Genomic DNA, 21666 nt, shown 5'->3' on the forward strand with positions numbered 1-21666 from the left:
TATCCCTGGGGCCCTCTGGGTCTCACACTCTTAGATGTGTGTCTCTGTAACAGTTTGTCTGCACACCCCCTGCCTCAAAGGGTCTGCATGTGACTACATCAGTGTTGCGGGTCTGCCTGTTACTGTGTGTTTCATGTGTATCTCTGTGAGTCAGCGTCTAAGAGAAAGTATGTCCGTGTTTGCGCATTACGCCTGTCTTTGCTGTGTGCCTGTCACTGTTGTGCGGGGAGTCTGCTGGCCCTGGTGTGTGTCCGTCATTTTTGCAGGTGGGTGTGTGGGGAAGGAGCTGGGTCCCCCTTCGGCCACTGGGTTTGGGTGTCTCTGTGCCTAGTCTCTGGATCTGATGTCTGTCGCTCAGATGTTCTGAGGACATGGCTCTCTCAGAAACACAACTGGGTACTTCACGCCGCTCATTTCACAGAGTAGAAACTGAGGCCCAGAATGGGAAGGGACTGGGCCAAGGCATTCAGCCAGGCTGGAGCAGGCGGGCAGGGTTGTCTGATCTTTTCCTTATTTTCCATTTGTGTTTCTTGGTCGTTGGCTCTCTAGCCACTCATTCATTCCTTCATTCCTTCATTCAAAGACTGAAGGCTGTTTATCCACCTGTGTGTGTGTGTGTCTCTCCCAGTTTCTGTGTGTGTCCGTCTTTCTGTCTCGTAGTGTCATCTCTCTCTTTGTCACTCTGTCCCTAACCCTCTCTTTGTGCCTTTGTTTCCTGGCTTTTTTGAATGTGTTTGCTCATCCTCTGTACGTCTGTCTCTCATAGGGTCTGCCTGGTGCTTTCTGTCTCATTCTCTCCATTGCTCTGACTCCGCGTCCCTCCCTCTCTCTGGGCCTCTCCTCTTGGGGACTCTGACTCTTCCTCTCCTGGGGTCTGCCTTCCCCCACTCCTTCCTTGGATCTCTGGCCCTTCTCCTCTCTCTCTGGTAGCCCTCTCCCAGCTCCCCGAGTTTCCGTCTCTACCTGCCACCTCGCAGGCCGGCCCTCTATTTCTGTCGCTGTGCCCGCCCTGCCGGCTGCGTGTCACCCCCCGCCCCCTGCCGTGCTGGCTCCCCGTCAGCCGTCCCACCAGCCTCGCTGTCCTGGGCAGGCCGGGGAATTCCTTCTGGTTCCTGGAAAAAACAACTGGGGCCGAGAGAAAGGCCCTCAGTCTCCCCGGGCACCCGCCCCCCTCCCTCGGGCCTGGGGGTCTCTCCCGGAGTCGGCCGGCCCGAGGCAGGAAGCCCTGCGGTTTCTGGCTTCTCCCAGGCGGCCTCCGGATCTGGCCCCCGCCCCCCGGCCAACAGCCCAAATATTATTCCGCAGGAGGAGTCGGCGGTGGCGGGAGGAGGCCCAGGCTGAAAGAGGCTTTCAGGGCGGCCAGGCCTGGGGCTTCCTGTCCCCAGGCTCGGGCCTCAGGCCGCCCCAGTGGGGACCTCAGGTGGCCGGAGGGGTGGGGTGTTGTTGTAGGGTCCTGGGGGAGGGTGGGGCCATCCATCAGGGTGTCTGGTGGCCACCAGCTCGGCTGGCGTGGGCAGGTGTGACCCCCACCCCAGGGACAGCAGGCTGATGTCCAGCGTGGAAAAGTACCACGGTCAGACGTGGGACGCATGGACAGACAAGAGGACGCCAGGGATCAGGGATGGAGGGGTAGCCATGGGGACACAGAAAGGCCTGGGCTGAGACTGATGGACCTGGACACAGCCTGTGGGCCCGAGGTGACATGGTGCAAGGGACGGACCGACGGGTGGGGAAACTGAGGGCCGGGTCAGGGTCCCAGCTGCACGGGAAGGCGTGAGATGCTGCTGCTGCTGAACAGGATAATAATCATGGCTCCCAGGGCTTACCATGTGGCCCCATGGCGTGAGCACCTCACAGAATTCATTGACCCAATCCTTCCCACCCCCCATTTTATTGTTGGTGAAACTGAGGCACGAGGAGGTGAAGCGGCTTGCCCAAGGTCACACAGATAGCGAGTGGGGAGCTAGGACTTGAACCCAGGCAGTCTGGCCCAGAGTCAGCGCCCTTACCCACGGGGCTGTTCTAGAGCATGAGGGGGTGACAGCAACACAGTCACCCCCACGGCCCATCACAGCTGCTGCAGGAGGAGGAAGATGCACCCCAGAAGACAGCAGCCCGGGCGGTTTACGGTGTGTATGTGCATATCCGTGTCAATGTGTGTCACTGGTGTCACACAAGCATTTTGGTGTCAATGTGTCAGTGTCATTGTGTCTGCAGGCTTTTGTGTTACTCCATGAGGTGTCTCTGGTCAGTGTGTTAGTGTGTGCTGTGTGTGCTCGTCTCTGTGTCAGTGGGTTTATGTAGGTGTCGCTGTGTTTGTGTTGCTGTGTTTGCATGTATGTCACCGTTCTGTCATTGTCTTCTGTGTGTCTGTCGTTGTCATCTCTGTCCTCTGTCTGTCACTGTTTGTGTTTTCTCGCTGTCTGTTTGCCCATCATTGTGTCCTAGCATCTATCACTGTGTGTGTCTGTCACTGCGTCTGTTACAGTGTGTCTCTGTCAGTGGGTTCTCTGGGTCTGTTTATGTCTCTGTCATTCTGGGTCTGCCTATATCTGTCCCTGTGTGTCACCGTGTCTATCCCCCGATGTGTCACCATCTACCCAGGTGTCTCCGTGTGTGTTACTCACCAACCAGGCCACAGGTGGGCGTGTCGGGCCCCCTGGTGCCAGGGCTGGGGCCAGCCCATCTCACCCCGCCTGCCATGGGCCAGGCTGGGTGCCTGTTTGCAATGCCTGCCCCAGGTAAACACCAAGATCCGGAACCCAAGGGCCACCTCCCTCACCTCCGCGCCCTGTGCTTCAGCCTGCCCTCAGCTGGCCTGGACCAGAGCCCCACAGGCGGTGCCCCCAAATGGAGACATGCCTGCCCCTCCTCCCACCCATGGTCACCAGCATCCAGCCTTGGCCCCGGCCCTGACTGTCTGTCTGTCTGCTTCTCTCTCTCCATCCCTCTCTGGGTGTCTCTCTGTTTCTTTCTGTCCCTACTTCCCCTCACCTGGGTTTCTCTGTGGCTCTGCCTTTCTCTGGAATGAGCCGTGTCTTCATTCTGTCACTGCCCCTCTACCTCTGACTTCTTCTGTCTTTTCTCCGCGAAGTGTGATTTGTCTCTTTTCCTAATCTGTCTTCACTTGAACCAGCCCACTCTCTCTGCCACTTGTTACTGACTCGGGCTCTCTCTCTGCCAGGTTCTTTCTGTCTCTGTTTCGCACTTTGTGAGTCTCTCTCTCCTTCTGTCACTGTGTCCCTCTTGGCCTGAGTCTCTCAGTCTTGGCCACTATCTCTGCTTGTCTTTGAGCCCCCAGCGCCCCCAGGAGCAGACCTCTGCCCTGCCCAGGCCCCTAGGGAAGTGTGTGGCCCCCAGCCTGCTGGTATATATATAAAGGTATATGTACATATTATTTATATCTGTACCCACGGGCAGGAGGGGCAGACACTGGGGCCTTTGTGTAGCTGCTGCCCGCTGCCTGCCCGCCCGCCACTCCTCTCAATTCGTCCCTGCCGCCTGCCCTCCTCCACTCCCCCCACACAGAAAGGTTCCTGTGGGGCCTGCCAGCTTCCTCTGCCTGAGGTGTGAGTGGGCACACCACGGGCGAGGCGGGCAGGGGGGCCGGGGGGATTTTTCCAGCTCCAGGGAAGCTTTCCGGGTGGGGAGGGCTCTGGAAGGAATGGGACTTCTCAGCTGGGCTGCTGTCTGTCTGCGTCTGCTGTCCCTGGGTGTCCTCAGGTCCTTACCTGGCTTCTCCTTGGGAGTCTGTCCATCCATCTAAAGTCATTCTGACTTTTTCTCTGTCGGTGTGGGTCTTCTTCAGTCGTGCACACACTGTTGTTAAGCATACGTGCTAGGCCCTCTGTTGAGCCCTGGGCACATAGATAAACGAGATGCTGTCCATCCCGGCTGATTCTTGGCCATTTCTGTCTCATTTGCTCCATCTCTTTACTCGGTGCTTGAAACCCGCTATCTGTTGCCATTAACACAAAATTCAAGGTCCTTACCATGGCCTGCAGGGCCTCAGTGCTGCCCTACTATCCCTCTGACCTCATCCTTATGACTCTCCCCCTTGCCGTAGCTACACTGGCCACCTGGCTGCTCCTGGAACAAACCAAGCAGGCTTCCACCTCAGGGCCTTTGCATGTGCTATTTCCCCAGATTTCCCTGGCTTGCTCCCTTCTTAGTGTCATCTCCTCAGTGAGCCCTTCCCTATCTCCCTCTTTAAAATAGGGACGTCCATCATTCTCGATCCCCTTTCCCTGGTTTAATTTTTCTTCTTAGGACTGTGGCTGTCATATTTTAGGGGTCTCTCTGTATCTCCCACCCGGATGTCAGCTCCGTAAGAGTAGAGGCTGAATGCTGTTCCCCGCTGTATCCACAGCACCTACCCCAGTGCTTGTCACACAGTGGATGCTGAGTAAACACTTGTTGAAGGAAAGGAGCCCATTAATCTGTCCATCCTTTAAACCAGTCGTGTGATGCGTGATGCTGGGGACACAGTGGTGACTGAGACAGCCCTGGCATTGCCCTTATGGGGCTCACAGTCCAGTCCCCAGACAATGATGATCCAGAATGTGCAGGGCTGGGATAGGGGAGTGCAGGGTCTGTGAGACCCCGGAAATGGCACCCGATGCAGCCTGGGAGTCAAGGAGGGCTTCCCAGAGGAGGTGTCGGCAGAGCTGAGACCTGAAGGTTGAGTAGGAGTGAGCCAGGCCTTGTCGTGGGGACCAAGTGACCAAGATAGACCCAACCTTCCCTTCTTCTGAGCTCTGTTCTCTCTCTCATAGAACTTTCAAGTTTGAAGATGTCTTTAACTTTCTAGTCCAAACCTGCACCTTCTGATTTCAGTCTCTCTTTCTCTCTGAATCTGTCTCTTCTCTCTCCCTTCTTCTATGTCTCTATTGTTGGCATCTCATCTGTGTATCTCAGTCTCTTCACCCATCTGGATATTTCTCTTATTAGTTTTCTTTTCTGAACACCTGTCTGTTTCTATCTCATCTCCCTCATCTCAGAGGGTCTCTCGATCTCTCCTTGTCTCTCTGTGGGTCTCTGTCTTCTTTCAGTGAGCTGGTCTCTCTTTACATCTCCCTCCCCACCTCTGTTGTCTCCTATCTTTCCCTGTGTCTCTCTCTGCATCTCTGTTTCTCCTTTCTGGAAGCCACTTCATCTACCCACTGATCCCCAAATAGATCCAGAAGCCCTCCACTCTGACCCCACCCTGGCCCTGGGGGAAGAGGGACTGATCCAGTCCCCCACACCCACACAGGTCAGGCTGACTGCAGTGTTAATGGTTAACTCGGCCTCTATCTAGAATACACACCGGCCAGGCTGGGGGTGACTCCCCTGCCCCCCACCCACCGACCAGCTGTTCTTAAAGGACCAGGTGTCCTCCACAGCTCTCTAGCCCCCATAGGGACATAGGACCCTGGTAGCTGGAGGCCTCTAGCCCTGAGGATGGGGGAGGGGGAGCCACCCAGCGCTTGGGTCTGCAGAGCTGGGTCAGTGGAGGCCACAAGATTGCCTGGGAGGGGTGCCCAGGCACGGAGCTCCATCCAGCATCTCCCTTGCCCGGGGCTTATCGCCTGGTGTATTTAATCAGGGGTGGTTTTCCCAGCCCTGCCCAGAGCCCAGGTTGGCAGTGCCAGGGGTGACAGAACACCCGAGACCTGATGGCTGGGGGAGGGGATGGGACCCCTCAATCCAAAAACTGGGGGTTTAAGAACTAAGGGTCCTCCAGATGTGGAGGACAAAGCAGCAGGGTCCCTAATATTTGGGGGTTGGAACACGTGGGTCTGCACAATGTGTTGCGGGACAGCTGGGTGACCAAAAGGATGGGCCAGGGTGTTAGTATCTTACAGATTTAGCTGAGCCTGGGGGCAAGCTGGGGTCGCAGGGCTGTATGACAGTGCCGTGCGGTGGCACGACACACTATCATGCCCCATGTCTCTGTCCATCAGCCGGCCTTTGCGCCCAGCGTTCTCTCTTCCCGGAATCGCCACTTCAGGGTCGCGGGGGGCAGGCCGCAGGGATGGGGGCTGGGCTCTGGGGACCGCCCCCTCCCCTTAACCCTTGCTATGCCGCAGCCCGCTCTGGCCCCGCCCCGTGACGCCAGCAAGCAGGAAGTCCTGGTTAATGATCAGCCCACCGGGACAGGTGCGGGACAAGGCCGCGCACATCAGAGGCGGCCGCGGGGGGTGTGCCTTTTACTCTGCCAGTCACGGTCTTCCAGGGTGGCCGCCGTTGAGGCTGGGCTCCCGCGGTGGGCGCGAGCAGTTCAGGGCACCCTCAAAGGCGACAAGCGGTCACCTTGTTTCCAGGCCACCGTTAATGTACCCCATGCAAGTAAATTTCCTCTTTCCTCGGGCAGTCCCTCTAGCAATGTAGCCTAATTCTCCCCCTGTCCAGCAAGAACTCACTCCTATCCCTTCGGAAGGCCTCGCACAAAAGCCTCTTGATGCCTTCCCCTCCCCTCGTGGGCCCTGAGTCCTCCACATTCTGTGCAGATACAGGGGATGCACCAGAAGGGAAACCTAATTCTCGAGCTTGGCCGTGGCTCCCATGCAAGAGCCACCCCCTCTCTGAGCCTCAGTTCTGTCATCTGGAAAACGGGCCGACGGCTAGAACAGTTGCCCAGCGGCCAGCATTTGTAAAAACAGCCAGCGGGCCCGCCTGAGTGAAGGGCGCCACCTGGAGGCCACAACGCAACGTCCTCTCCCCTGCAGGATCAGTTCGGTCCCAAAGGGGGCGCAGCGTCTCACACAACTAAGGGACCAAGAAGGAAAAAAAACCCATCTTTCGGTTTATTGAAGGAGGAAAGGGGGGCGGGAGAGGGGGGCAATAAAATGCTTTTGCTTCGTTTATAAAGAGCGAGATTTCAGGAGGCCCCTTCTCAAGGAGGAGGGGGGTACCTCTCCCCCAACTACAAGCAGCAGCAAAGCCAAGCCAAGGAGGGGAGAGGGAAACTGGAGGGGCCAAGGGACCCCCAACACTCCCTCGTACAAAAGCCACAAGCTTTCTCCCCCCACCCTCAATGCATCTACCCCAGGGAACCCAACCGGGATGAGGAAGGGGTTATGTACACAGGTGGGAGCGGCACTGGACTGGGCGGGGGAGGGAATAATTTATCCGCAGCAGCGGTGAGGGGCAAGGGGGTGGGGGCAGTAGACTGATAACAGTGGTGGCCTAGGGGTCCCGTTCTTTCTTAACCTTGATGTCTCCAGCAAGGATGGTGGCAATCTCACCCTGCATGAAGGCCCAGGGGACGGAGGAGCCCACCAGCGGGCACTTGTCTCCACTGGGGCAGTATACCTCCCCAGCGGGGCCCTGCGCCTTGATGAACTCCCGTGAGCAGGGGAAGCAAAACTTGTGTCCGGGCACTGAGGGGCACTGGACGAAGTGGGTGTCTTCCAGGCGCTCCCGGCATAGGGTACAGCACAGGGGGACCCCAGGGGTCGCCCCCGTGCCGCCACCACCCCCGCTAACAGCTTCCGCCCCCGCTGTGGGGCTGACTTCTGCCTCACCGTTGCGGGCCACTAGACGATGCTGGACTGGAGGCTGAGCTGTGGAGGAGGCTGCGGGGCTGGCGCCCCCTGCACGCACAGGGCCCCCACCCCCGCCAGGGTCCTTGGGGGAGTGGCCCAGGGCCTCCGCCACATTCTTCAGGGCAGCGATGGGTGAGGGCACACCCGGGGTATCAGCGGAGTACGGGCCACCGGGTGCCACCCAGTGCCGTTGCTGCTGCTCCTCGGTGGTCATCTTCCCAGCTGCCTCGCCCTCAGGCTCAGGGGATGCTTTGCGACGCCGTGGTGTGGGTGCCAGGTTCCGGGATGGGGCTCTTGGGGGTGGGCCACAGAGAGCTGCAGGGGCCGGCTCTGGGTACTGCTGGGGGAGGGCCTCCGCGGGAGCTGGCTCGCGGAAGCTGCGGACACCGTCGGTGAGCAGCTCCCCCAGCTGGCGCCATTCCCCTGAGCCGTGCCGGCGTTCATATTCGAGGTACTTGAAGCCTGATGAGGCCAGTGCCTTGCCCGGCTCCCGCAGAGCATCATGAAACATCTGGCGAGCCACGGCCAGGACTCCTGCATACACGTTGCCAGAACCACAGGGATATTCGGTGAAGAGCTTCAGCTCGAACTCGTAGCCTGGCGGGCGGGCAGTAGCATCGAAGGCGAACACCCGCCCCACCAGCCCGTGATCCTTCTTGAAGCGTACATTGAAGGGGGCGCAGGCGGACAGCGCCAGCAGCTGTTCCCGGACAGCTTTGGGGCGCCCATGCCACTCCTCTGCCCGGCCCCGCATGGCCTCGTTCAGTTCTGCCAAACAGTCCGCATTCCTCTGCTGCTTCTCCTTCTCGAAATCGGAGCCGAAGGCTGGACGCGCAGGACTCAAGCCGGGTGCCAGCGTCAGGCCTCGGCTTCCCAGGCCAGACACTGCAGCTGCCAGCAGCCCGGGGGGCACCAAGCCGGGCATGGAGCCAAGCAGGGCCCTTCGCGCCCCCTCGGCCACCTCCTCGCGGCCCAGCCCATTGGCCAGGCGGGACCCCAGAGTGTACTCCAGAGCGGGAGAGGGCAGGGGCAGGCGGCCCGACGATGTGGCCCTGTCATAGCGGTCCTGGCCTGAGACGCCGGCGCCTGTCCCCGACGGCTGGGGCTGGGCCTGCGGAGGCGGCAGCTGGGGCCCCTGCGCTGCGGCCGCAGCCAGGTCCTTGGTGGCCGGGTGCTTAAGGGCCGGGGGGCCCGGAGAGCGACCCTCGGGGAGCACGTGGCTGCGCTTGAGCTGGCGGGCGGCGTCGATGAGCAGCTCGATGCGATCCGCGCCCTCGAAGTTCACGCAGCCGCGGCACACGGCCTCGCTGAAGTCCCATACCATGGCCCACGGCATCTTGGGCAGGTCGCACAGGTAGCACCACTGGCGGCGGGACGCCTGCACCGACGCCATGGCCCCCGCGCGCGCGAAGCCGGGCCCCCGCGTTCTACCCGCCGCCGACGTTCGATCCGCGCCGCCGACGTTCGTTTCGTGTCGCCGGGACCGCGCGGGCCGCAGTCGGGCCTCCGGCTCGGCCTCCCCGCCGATCCAGGCCCGGCCCCCCTTCCCCGCCCCCTGGGCCCTGAGCTTTTTTCCTCACTCCCGCCTCCTGGGAAAGGCAGGCAGAGGCCCGTCTGCGCCCCCGCCCGGTCGGGCTCCGGGCCGAGGCGCACAGCTCGGGCCCCGCGATGGGCCGCGGGCGCCGCCGCCTCGGGCTCCCGCCGCTCCCGCCGCCGCGGCTGCAACGGCCGCCGCCGCCTCCACCTCCTTCTGCCCCAGAGGCCGCTTCGCAGGGAAAGTTACATAACGTGCCGGCAAAGCCTTCTGGGAAACGTAGTCCCGCCGGGGTCGACTCTTAAAGGGGCCGGCAGGCGGCGGCGTGGGAGCGGGAGCTCGCCTCCTCTCCGCCGCGCAACCCTTTCCACTCCTCGCCGCCGGGAGCTCGGCGCGCTCCGAGGAGCTCGGGCACGAGGGTTGGGGGCAGGGATGTGATACGAATGGTCAGAGCTACCACGGACTCAGAAATCGGAGGGGGTGGACAGGCTTCTGGGTCCAGTTTCTGCTCCGACTTGCCGTGCAGATTTAGGCAAGTCTTGCCCTCTCTGAGGCTTAGTTCCCTGCCCATCAAAGGTGAGCCAATGACCGGTTAGGAAGGCAGCAGCTCCTGGGGCGGGGCGGAGGGGCCCTGATTGGATGGTTTCAGGGTTGGGGGACGGGAAACTGGCAACTTGGCGGGGGGGAGGGGGAGGTTGTCCACTTGGCACTTAGTCTTCCCCAGAATCTTGGATATCAGCCTCCGACTGGGGCCGGCAACAGCCGGAGAAAGGAGAGGACTGAAGGGCTCCAGGCCAGGCCTCTGCCTCAGTTGCCTCATCTGCTGAAGGGAGTGAGTGGTCGAGCGCCCTCCAATTGTTCCAGCTCTGCCTGCGCGCTCTGGTCTCCGAAGGGTTACACTGGCAGCTTCTCCGCGCCCCCCCAACTTCACTACAATTCCCAAAATGCTCTGCGGGGCGGACAAGCTGACGCACTTCCGCTGTCCGGGAGGTTGGGGGGGAGGCCTTCCCGATTCCCCCCGTCCCCCCCGTCAATTTCTGGGGACTGTTTTTGGAGGACGGCGTTGAGGGGATCCTCCCCTTCTACTGCTCCCTAATTTAGGGGAAGGGAAAGAAGCCAGAGATGGCGAGCAAGAGTTGGGGGAGTAGTTTCTGGGGAGGGCAAGCTCCAGACCACCCTTCTCCAACCTTGAGTGCTTACTTACCTGATAGGCCCAACCAGGCTTTGGGGACCCCCCCGTTTTTTCTTCCCGGCGTCGGGAACAGTGCAAGGCAGGCTTGGGGTGAGGGGGAAGGAGACAGGTCTCCAGGTTCTAACCCACATCAGCCTCTTTCTCTCTCCAGGCCCGGTCCGCGTTAAGGGCTCAAAAATATATGAATGACTTGCCAGCGTTGCATTCATTAATGGCTTCCCAACTAATCAGGGGCTGCCTGCCCCCCTCTCCCTCATGCCACTGTAACCACAGCACCCCTGATTTTATGTTACCCAAACTTCAGTCTCAGCCTCACAATTTTACTTACCACTTGTATTATTATTTTCTTAACATTTTTCTTGAAATTGACTCCGGTGAAAAAGACTATCTACTTTTGCCTCATCTGAAGCAATATTATGTGCACAATCACGGATTTTAGGTACTAGCTATAATTTTACAAAATAAGTTAAAACTACCTATAGAACCATTAACAAGTCCATCAGTGTATCACCTAAAATTGCCTTTGTACCATTCTCTGGTAAATGTTAGTGGCAGTCGAGTTCTGGCCAGACGTGGGCTTCAGATGGACTAGACTGGCCCCTGACAAGTTGAGGGCAAGTCCCTAAACTTCTCAGGAAAAAATGGAGGCCACTAGAATCTGCTTTTCATTGGGCCGCTCAGGTTAACATGCAACCATGCATATAACTGCTTAGCATTGTGCCTGGCCCAGAAAAGGAGAGCCATAAATGGAAGCTGTTGTTTTCAAGCTGCCCATTAATTCAAAGATGCAACCCCTCTTCCGTGTTGGGAAATGCTGAGGACACACCAGTGACCGAGAGAGGCACAGGCTCAGCCTAGTGTCAGAGGCTGACGTTCAATTTAAATTGACTCAAGTGATTATTCAACTGCATTTTTTAATAACTGCGGGGGGAGAGGAGATGTCAAGAAAGGCTTTCTTGAGGAGGTGATATTTGAGCTGAGACCTGAAGGATGAAGAGAACGTAGTTGTAGAAGTCAAGACTCCTAATCTTGATGCCCATTTTACAGATGAGGAAAATGGGGGCCCATGGTTACCCAGCCGGCCAGGGCAGCACCAGGGTTGAGCCAGGTCTGACGTTCTATGTGTCCAGGGTGGTGGTGATTACATACTTTTGCTACAGGCTCTGCAGCCGGTTTCGGAGTCAAAAAGCGAACCAGCTCCTGCCTTCATGAAACTATGGGGGAAACATGCCTAAAACCCATAAAGGCACTTGTTCATTTAGGGACACTATGAAAAAGAACCACAGGACACTGAGAGGGACTCTAAGAAGCAGACCCATCCTAGCCTGGGAGAGGGAATCCAGAATGTCCTCCTGGAGGAGGTGACATTTAGGCTGGTACCTGAAGGATGACAACATAGGAATAAGATCTGAAAAATGGCTGGAAACCACCAACCTCCAACTTCAAGGGGGTGTCACCTGCCCATGGAGGGGGTGGGGCAGGTCTTGATGCTGGAACCCCAGCCTGTCTCAGACAGCGCCCCAAGTAATTGTATTAAAAATAAGTTTATTGATATCTCGTCATCACTGGGGAGACAGGAGGGAGTTGAGCTCTGGAAGTCAGAGACAGCAATGGGAGGCAGAGGGCCCAACCCATACATCCCCAGTGAGAACTCCGCCCCCCTCTCCCTAGAGTAGGACTGCTGTACCCTCTTTGTCATCCATATTCTGATTTGTCTGGCAACCCCCTCCCCCTCCAAAGTCTGGGTTGGGGAGGTGGGGAGGCCCCCACAGGTCACTTCTCTTCAAGTCAAGGCCAGGAGTTGTTAGGGAGGGGGTGTGTGCAGCCCCCAGAGGTTCCCTCTGCAACCCACAAAGGGCAATAATAAATAACGTAAAATTGATGGCTTAGAAGTCAGGGTTCAGGGAAGCAGCCAGGCAGACAGCGCTGTACTGGAGAAAGGGCTGGGGGGCCCAGCAACGAGGCCCCCCGAGAATCAGGCACTAACTAGTACGGGGAGTGGGGTGCTGGCGCCCCGCAGCAGGGAGCCGAGTGCAGCCGGGCTGGGGAAGGGGCGTGGCCCTCCTCCGCTGGGCTAAGCTGGGGCGAGGAGGCGCAGGCGGCAGCGCAGACAAGCTGGAACCCCACAGCAGGTTTCACGGCGATTTCCATCGCCCCCGCCTCTTCCGTGTAGGGAAACCTTTCCTCCTCTTGTGTGGCGGGGAGTCGTGGGGAGGCAGTGGGGCTGGGGGAGGTCGGGGGGCCCCATCCTCGCTCCTAGGGGCGATGATCACCCCCCTGGCAGCCACCACGTTCCCGTCCACGACAGCAGCCACCACAGACACGGGCTCGGGGGTGATCTCCAGCTTGGGGGTGGGTGGGGGCAGGACGGGCCGGGGGGGTGGAGGTGGGGGCGGTGGCAGGGGCACAGGTAGGGGTAGCGGGTCGACTGGCGTTCCAGGCAGAAGGGGCAGCAGGGCGCTGAGGGCCTCGCTCAGTTTGGCCAGTCCCTGCCGAAGGGTGCCAGCCAGCTCCCGGATGGCGTTGGCAGTCTCCTGCTGGGCCCGCAGGAAGTCCAGGGAAGGGTCTGGGGCCGAGGGGTTGGGCGGGGGCGGGGGCAGCGGAGGGGGCGGGGGGCTGGGGGAGGAGGGTGCCGCCTGCACCTGCTGCGGTGGCTGGGGCGCTGGAGGGGCTGGGGGCGGTGGAGACAAGGCCAGGCGGGGCAGTTGGACGGCCTGCAGGGCTGGAGGGGGCGAGGACTCACGCTCCTTGGGCGGCGGGCAGCCCCCTTCCTGGGGAGTACAGGAGGGCCGGGCCCAGGGCTCCGGGCTGCTGGATCCCCCCTTGCTGTGGGCTGGTGTATCTGTGGGGAGAGAGGTGCAGGTAAGGTGTGCGTGACCCCCAACGCTGTCTTGATTTCCCCTTTCCGCCTCCCACCCACCTTGGCCCCAGAGCCATCTTTTTAAAACCTAAGTCAGATGGTGCCTGGGAGCAGAAGCCCCATGAGCGGTCAGTCTTTGCATCCAGGGGAAAGAGTCCACATATTTAATAACCTGGTGGCCATTGCCAGCCTTACTGCAAACAGGGTCCTGCAGGTCCATTACTGAGCTAGGCAGAGACAATGTTCTAGAAGGCTCTGAACTATTTGGACACTGCCCCCCACACACCTCTGAGGCCGCATTGCTGGATCCTGGGAAGGTCTGGGAGGCCTGAGAGAGGGGTGGGGTGCCTGGGGCAGCAGGGGGGACTTCTGAAGGCTGGGAGCAGGGGCTCTCTCCAACCAGATGGCAGGATTTCAGTGTCAGCTCTGGTCTGCTGGGCTTCTCCGTCTGCTCTCAGCTAGGATCTCATTCATGCTCATGAACTTGAACACAGTCAGCATGCAGAGGCTCCCAGATTTCCCAGCCCGGCCTGAACCTCTCCCTCCAGCTGTGTACTCGGCATACGCCCTCAATCGTCTACAAATACCCCAAACTCACGTGCCGAGAGCTGAGTTCCTGGTGCTCCCCCAACCCCCTCCTCCCTCAGCCAACCTCATCCTTCCAGCTGCATCAGCCAAAAACTTGCACTCTTGCACTACGCATGTACAAATACTGTTGGCTTTGCTCAAACGAACCCAACATCCAGCCTCTCCTGTCCACCTCCACGGCCCCCACCCTGGTCCAACCACCATCATCTTCCCCCTGGACTGTTGCCTCCACCCTGGGCTCCCAGTCTCCACCCCTGCCCCCTACAGTCTGTTCTCCACCAGAGCCTCGAGGGTCTAACTCAAATACATGTCAGTTATGCTACAGGAAAGAAGCTACTCACAAGGGACCACATAGCATATAATCCATTTTTATGAAATGTCCAAAAGAGGTGAATCTACAGAGATGGAAAGTAGATTAGTGGTTGTCTAGGGCTGAGTGGGGATGGGGGATAAGAAGGGGGTGATGGCTCAGAAGTGCAGGGTTTTTCTTTTGGAGTGATGAAAAAGTTCTAGGATTGATTGTGGTGATGGCTGCACGACTCTGTGAATATACAGTACTAAAAGCCACTGAACTGTACACTTTCAGTGGGTGGGTTGTAACGGGAATTCTGTCTCAATAAAGGTGTTAAAAAAAATGTCGGATGTTGTTTTTCTCTGCTCAAAGCCTTCCTGTGGCTCTCGTCTCAGAGTAAAAGCAAAGTCTTCGAGGGCACCCAGGCTCTGCAGGATCTCCCCCCACTGCCTCCCTGATCTCATCTCCCACCCCTCCCTTGCCCTCTCTCTCTCGCTCATTCACTTGGCTCCAGCCACAATGGCCTTCTTGTTGGTCCTCGAACACATCAGGCCTGCTCCTGCCTCCGGGCCTTTGCACTTGCTGTTTCTTCGGCCTGGAAAGGTCTTTCCCTGGACACCTCCCTGGCTCCCTCCCTTACCTCCTCAGGCCTTTGCTTCAACCCATCCTCCTTGGGAAGACCTTCCTCACCCCTGTGTCTAAAGGAGCTCCCAGCCCTGTTCTCTCCTCCCTTCTAACCCTCCCTGATTTCTCTGATAGCACTATCTCCACCTGGCATGGGCTCACTCTGTGTCTGCTGTCTGTCTCCTCCTCCTGATGGCAGCCCCCTTTGTTTTGTTCACTGCTGTCTACCCAGCACCTAGAACCATGTCCATCCACCACAACATATTTTTTTTTCTTTTTTTCTTTTTGCTGAGGAAGATTGGCCCTAGGCTAACATCCGTGCCCATCTTTCTCTACTTTATACGTGGGACGCCTGCCACAGCATGGCCTAATAAGCGGTGTGTAGGTCCACTCCTGGGATCTGAACCTGTGAACCCCAGGCCGCCAGAGTGGAGTGTGAAAACTTAACCACTATGCCATTGTGCCGGCCCCACAACATCTTTTCTTTAATGAGAAAACAACTGTGGCTTCCAGGGAGGCAGCATTGATGGGGCCCCAGCTCCTTGCAGCAACCCTCCCACAGTGCCCACAGGGGCCAGTCCAGCCTCTCCTTAGGGCCACCGGGCTTCAGCTCTTGCTTCTCTCTGTCCCGCTTTCTTGCCTCGGGGCCAGTGCACATGCTGTTCCCTCTTCTGTCTCCAAAACATCCAGCCACCTCCAGCCTAGTGGGGGGGGGGGGGCCCGGGGCCAGCCGGGCGGGGGAGGTGGGGGAGGCTGGGAGAGACGATAACCAGAGCTAAGAGCTGTTGGACACTTTCCTGGCCAGGCCCTGGGCGAAGCGGCTAAGCTCTCCTCCTACCTCATTTCACGGAGTCCTCCCAGCCATTCTCATTATTACCCCATTTCACAGACTAGGTGATTCCAGGCCTAGAGAGGAGTCACAGAGCTGGTAAATGGCAGAAGAACTTGAACCCAGGCAGGCTCACAGCCCATGCTTTTAACCCTTCCTCAGGCAGGCACTGGGGGCCCGAGGGTTGGCGAGTCTCCCTCCTAAGGGGCATGAGAATTGCAGCCACTCGGAAATATGGCTTTTCTAGTCTACTGAGTAAAAGGAACAGAGACTAGCCCAGGCTTCACACTCACAGGGCTCACAGGGCTCAGGGAGGGGCCATTACTAGAGTTAAAATCATTTATTTGCAACCTTTGGGCCTCAGTTTCCCCACCTGTAAACAGGTGTGTGTGTGTGCATATGACTAAGTGACCCAACCACAGAACATCTCCCTGAGGACCATTGTACAGATTCATTCAGTCACCACGGCCACAGGGCTTAAAGTGCCAGGCTTACAGTGCCTGGCACACAGTAAATTCTCAATGTTGTTATTGTTATTGTTCTTTCAAATATCAAGTCAGAGATAAATGGGCCTTAGCATTCCCTCCAGTGTCAACGAAGACACTTCAGGCTGCCTCAGGCCCTGTTCCAACCCTTCAATCCAGGCAGTTTCTCTTTTATGAGTTCTACACAGTGGGTAATCTCTGTGTGAGACTCTAATAAAGAATGCTTTAAGCACATTCCTACCTCAGTGCCTTTGCACGTGCTGTTTCCTCTTGCTAGAGTGCTCCTCCCCCAGACATCCACTTGGCTCAATCTCTCTATTCAGGTTTCTGCTCAAATCTCACCTCCTCACAGAAGCCCTCCTGACTACGCCGTCTTTTTCTCCACAGTGTTCCCAGCATCTACAACAGTGCCTGCCTCAGATTAGGTGCTCAATAAATATCTGCTGAATGAATGAATGAATAAAAGAGCTGCAAGCTTTTGAAAAAATAAGTTTGCCATCTCTGCTTTGGTTCAATGGAGCCATTTCACAGATAGAAACACTGAGGATTGACTCACATGGACAATAAGGGTCTCAAGTGATTGTGTCTCTCTCCTGCTTAAGACACTTTCACACTTCCCAAATGCCCTTGAGATAAAGTTGCAAATCTTGACCTTCACGTACAAACCACGTGTGAGCTAACTCTGACATACCCATGAACTCTCAGTCAACGTTAATTGTTGTTGTTATTGCCAGGCAGCCTAGCCCAGTGGTTAACTTACGGGCACGTACTGGGAGTTGGACAACATCTGTATTCCAGTCCCAACTTTACTATTTACTTGCTGTGTGACCTCAGCTGGGTGAATGAACCTCTCTGAATCACACGATCCTGAACTGCCTTGTTTGATCATGTCCATCTCCCTCCCTTTCTCAAAACCCTTCAGCGGCTCCCCATAGCACTTAGGATAAAATTCAAACTCCTCACCTCAGCCTAAAAGCCCTGCATGGTCTGGCTTTTGCAGCCTCTCTAACTTCATCTCAAAATATTTCCTTTCTTCAAACTTGCCACTCTCCCTTTGCCTCCTCCCCCAACTAGGAAACTTCTCTGTTTCCTAAACTGGCCAAGCTTCTTGCCTCCAAGCAACTGCACATGTTGTTCCTTCCACCAGGAACACTATCCCGGTTCTTCTTCATCCTCACTCTGCATCTCGGCGCTGATGTCTCCTCTTCCAGGAAGCCCTCCCTGACCTTCCAACCTGGGTCAGGTGCCCCCTCTGGACTCGCACAGCCCAGCCCTGCACACTCTGAGTCCTCTCTGTCTACACATGGGTCTATCACCCCACTGGACTGTGAGTCCCAGGAGGACAGGGCTGAGGATGTCTCAGTCACCGCTGTGTCCCCAACACTGCCCTGCACAGGGCAAGTGCCTGGGGAATAGCTGTAGAAAAAATAATAATCCAGAGTCAAGGCTAAGTGGGCAGTCTTTGGCCTCAGCTCTGGATACCTCCTCTACTCAGGACATGACCTTGGCAAAGTAACCAAACCTCTCTGAGTCTTTGACTTACAAAATGGCAAAATAGTTCGCACCTCACAACAGAGATAATTACACCAACTGCTAACAACCAGCAGTACTAAGCAACTTACGCATATTAACTCATTTAGTCTTCGCAGCAACCCTTTGAAGTGGGGACTATTGTTTATCCCCATTTCACAGATGCAGAAACTGACCTGCAGTTACTTACCCAACACAGCACAGCCGGGTGACAAAGTTGTGACGGGAGCAGAGACAGTGTGCCTCCGGAATCACTATCCTACACTGTGTTTAATGAAATCCTGCCTGTGCTGACGATCCCAGGTGTGGACCCTGGAGCAGGGCCTCCTAGGTCTAGGTTCCCCTCCTGACTCTGGCAGTGACTAGCTGTGGACCGAACACAAGTCATTTCGCTTTCCGAGCCTCAGTTTCCCCAGGTTTAAAATGGGAATAACAGCACCCACCTCACAGAGTGGTAGTGGGGCTGTGAGGATGTGATGAGTCCCGTAAACGGCTTGAACAGTGCGGGGCACACAGCAGACTCTGTGCCCGTCTGCTCTTGCCAAGGGGATGGTGGAGGAACTCACCTGCCCGTCGGTCTTCCCTGCGGTCCTCGGATAACACACAGCGCGGGGCGCAGGCGCTCGGGGCCGGCGGCTGCGAGGAGGCGGCCGCGGGGGGCTGCTCGGCCCCTGCAGCAGCTCCCGGCCCCGCCACGCCGGGCCCCAGGATGGCAAAAATGGTCTCCTCCTCGGCGGAGAAGGCGTCCTCGGCGGTGGGCCCGGCGCCCTGCGTGGAGTGCGGCACGCGGGCGAGCTTCTCCTTGGTGCGGCGCTTGAAGTCGTTCCAGCGCTTCTGCACCTCCTGGCCGGTGCGCTTCCAGCTGGTGATGCCGTTGATCTTGGCGGCGATGCCGTCCCACACACGCCGCCGCTCGGCCACGCTCACCCGACGGCTCTGCGCGCCGTAGAGCTGCGGGTAGTGGGCGCGCACCTCGCGGATCAGGATCTGGTTCTCTTCGAACGAGAAGCGCGGCTTGCGCAGCCGGGTGGTCTCTTCCGTCTCGCCCGCCGCCGCCGAGGCCATGGCGCCCCCCGACGCCGCCGGCCGGCCGCCTGGCGCATGGGGGGCGCCGGCGCTGCGGGCACAGGGCGCACGGCGCTGGCGGGGGCTCGGCGTCCCCGCGCCGCCCGCCCCACCCGGCCGCCCCGACACCGACTCCCGTGTCCCCGGGGCCAGGGGTGGGGGCGGAGGGCGGACGGGGGCGGCGGGCCGCGGGGGGCAGTCCGAGTGCCTAAGAATAGCTGACGCCGGCCGAGCGCTCGTCCTGCGCCTCGCGCGGCGCAAAGTGCCACGCCGAGGAGTTGATGGCAATCGGGGGAGGGTCTGGAGGGGTGGAGGGAAAAGCGGAAGAAGAGGGGGTGTCTGCAGGAGTTAGAGGAGAACGGGGGCATGGGAGAATGGGAAATGGAAGGAGAACGGGGGTGTCTCGGGGGTCGAAGCAGCATGGGGTAACGGGGGTAAGGAGATGCTGAAGACGAGATGCAGCAAGAAGGGGGGGATCGGGAGCAGAGGAGCGCTCTGGGGGATCCCGGGCAATGGGACGTCTGTAGGACCGCTACGAGAAGGGGTCCTCAGAGGGAACGTGCAAGAACAACCGTGAGATGTGGGCTTCTAGGACAGCGGAGAACCTGGGACGATCAAATACTAGGGATCAGGGTCTGCGGGGATTGTGGGGGGCTCCGGGGATTGCCAGGAATGAAGGGCAGCTCTGGGGGTAGTGGGGGTCCCGGATTAGGAGGGGACAACGGAGGCTGTGGGGGACTCCAGGAAGAGTGAGGGTCGCGGAGGGTGGGGACTGGGTCGGGCCGCGGGTCACTCACCGGCGCCGCCGCAACCCCCGCCTTCCCGTTGGTCAAGGATCGGGCTTCTGCGGCCTCTTCCCTCCCACCCCCCTGCTTCTTTGCCTCCCCCCTCTGGGCCCCGCCCCCAGCCGCCCCGCGAGCCATGGCGCAGGCGCACCTAGCGCCAGTCGGCCCCACAACGCCCTTACCGCCTGGGTTTCACGCCCCTCGCAAGGCGCAAGCGCAGAATTGCCCTCCACCGGCCTCCTCGAGCGGGCTGCAGCTGCGCAGGCGCAAGGTTAGCGTTGCGCCTGTTCCCCTCGACTCCTGAACCCATAACAGCGCACGCGCAAAACTCTATCGAACGCATGCGCACCGCTCGCTCCCCGCTAGCCGTGGTACCCAGGGCTCGGTGCCTGCGCAGGCGTAGCAATCCTTGAAGGAGGAGGGAAAGATGGAGAGAACGCCGGGGCCGTGCGGCGTCCCCGCCTTTCGAACAGTCTTTCAGTCCACCCAGCCCTCTGTGCTGTGTCTTTTTCTCTTGGAGAAAGAGGAGGGAGGCGGCGCTGGAGAGAAGCACTTCGTTTCCATGACAACTGCGTGGGTGGGATGGGGAGGCATAAGAAAACTAGCTGCCGCCCCTGCGCTGGGTTGCTCCGGATCTGCTAACCACCTATTACCCGTAGGGGCGGGGCACCCTGGGGATATTCCGCTTCCTGCTGGTGCAGTAACCATGGCAACCCATCAGCCTTTCAGCCATGCCTGGGGGGCCCCCTGTCCACACTTTTACGTCATAGCGCGGGGAGGGAGATCTTGAGTAGGGAGGGTGATCCTGGCACAGGCACGACTGCAAGCAAATGCGTGGAGGCAGGACTGAATCTAGAACACGGGTTGGGTGAACTGGAAGGCAGGATGATGGAGTGAAGTAGGGCCAAGAAATTTGTAGTTTAGCATCCTGCAGAAGTCCTCAAGGTCATTCAGCAAACGATGCTTCATTCATCTTTTCAACAAATAGTTATTGAGCGCCTACACAGTTCCAGATATGTGATTACAAAAGACGAAAATCTATGGAGCTCACTTTTTAGTTGGGAGAATCAGACAATTAGCAAAATAAAGAAGTTATATAAATGAGAAGGTGATAAATATCATGAAGAAAATGGAAGTAGGAAAAGGGATCGGGGAGTATGGTGTTTGTGTGTGTGTGTCTGTAATTTTATTTTCTTTATTTTGCGTGTTTCTGTAATTTTAAAATAAGGTGGCTAGGGGAGGCCTTCCTGAGAAGGTGACATTTGAGTAGAGATGTGAAGGAGATGAGGGAGCAAGTGCAGCCGGAGGTACTAGTGTGCCTGCCATGTTCCAGGAACATGGAGGAGGCCAGTGGGGCTGGAGAGGAGGGAGCCAGAAGGAAGGCAGGGTGGAGAGCCAGATCTGAAGGGCCTTGTGGCTCACTGCAGGGACCTTGACGTGAGAGCCATGGCAGGGCCCTGAGCAGAGGAAGGGCACGATCTGCCTCTGGCATTAATAGGATTCCTCTGGGTAACTGACTTGAGGGAGCAAAGGGGAAGCTGGGTGCCCACTGAGGAGGCCACTACAGTGGTTCAGATGGTGGTGGCTCCAACCAGGGTGGTAGCTGCGAAGATGAGGTGAAGTGGAATTGGTTACGGGAAGTGAGAGAAAGAGAGGAGTCGAGGATGACTCCAATGTCTTTGGCCAGAGTAATGGGCAGGATGGAGCTTCCAGAAGGAAAGATGGGCAGGGCTGCAAGAGGATCCCAAGTTCAAATTTCCCCAAACTTGAGATGCCTGTTAGTCAACCAAGTACAAATGTCAAGTAGGCAGCTGGATCTTTGAATCTGGACTTCAAGGGAGAGGTTCAGTCTTGAGATATAAATTTAGAAGTTGTCGGTGAATAAATGACCTTTAAGTCCCTAAGACTGGGAGAGGTTAGCAAGGGAGCAAGTGTAGATAGAAGTGAAGTCCATGGTCTGAAGCTGGGGGCACTCCAATGTAGGGGGCTGGGATCAGCAAAGGGGACTGAGGAGGGGCAGTCAGTGAGGTGAGGAGAACCGGGCTGTCTGCTGTCCTGGAGGCCAAGTGAAGGGTGCAGATGAAGGAGGAGGGAAGGATCAATGATGCTACTTGCCCGGAGGCCAAGTCCAATGAAGACTGAGAACTGGCCCCTAGGGCTAGCAAGATGAAAGTCACCAGTAATCCCGAAAAGAGCAGTTTTGTTGTTGTGCTGGGGGCAGTAGCTTGAATGGGAGGCTTCAAGAGAAACTTTGGAGAGAGCCAGTGTTGATGATCCTTTCTAGCATAGAAATGAAGTGGTATCTGGAAGGGGGCATGGAATCTCGCGAGATTTAAGATGAGAGCTGTAACAG

The 21666-nt window shown here is 57.8% G+C and overlaps 2 protein-coding genes across 2 annotated transcripts; both read right to left on the minus strand.

Annotated features, from left to right (window-relative positions):
- Positions 1 to 6766: 6766 nt before the first annotated feature.
- IRF2BP1 (interferon regulatory factor 2 binding protein 1) lies at positions 6767 to 9576 on the minus strand. The gene has a single exon (XM_058529620.1). The coding sequence runs from the start codon at positions 8920 to 8922 to the stop codon at positions 7171 to 7173; it is 1752 nt and encodes a 583-aa protein (XP_058385603.1). The 5' UTR covers positions 8923 to 9576; the 3' UTR covers positions 6767 to 7170.
- Positions 9577 to 11783: 2207 nt separating this feature from the next.
- On the minus strand, positions 11784 to 19379 carry MYPOP (Myb related transcription factor, partner of profilin). The gene is made up of 2 exons (XM_058529622.1): positions 18030 to 19379; positions 11784 to 13097 (listed from the first exon to the last, which is right to left on the minus strand). The coding sequence occupies exons 1-2, from the start codon at positions 18526 to 18528 to the stop codon at positions 12391 to 12393; spliced, it is 1206 nt and encodes a 401-aa protein (XP_058385605.1). The 5' UTR covers positions 18529 to 19379; the 3' UTR covers positions 11784 to 12390.
- Between the last annotated feature and the right edge of the window lie 2287 nt (positions 19380 to 21666).

Source organism: Diceros bicornis, chromosome 34 (genome assembly GCF_020826845.1).
Source record: "Diceros bicornis minor isolate mBicDic1 chromosome 34, mDicBic1.mat.cur, whole genome shotgun sequence".
Taxonomy (NCBI): Eukaryota; Metazoa; Chordata; class Mammalia; order Perissodactyla; family Rhinocerotidae; genus Diceros; species Diceros bicornis.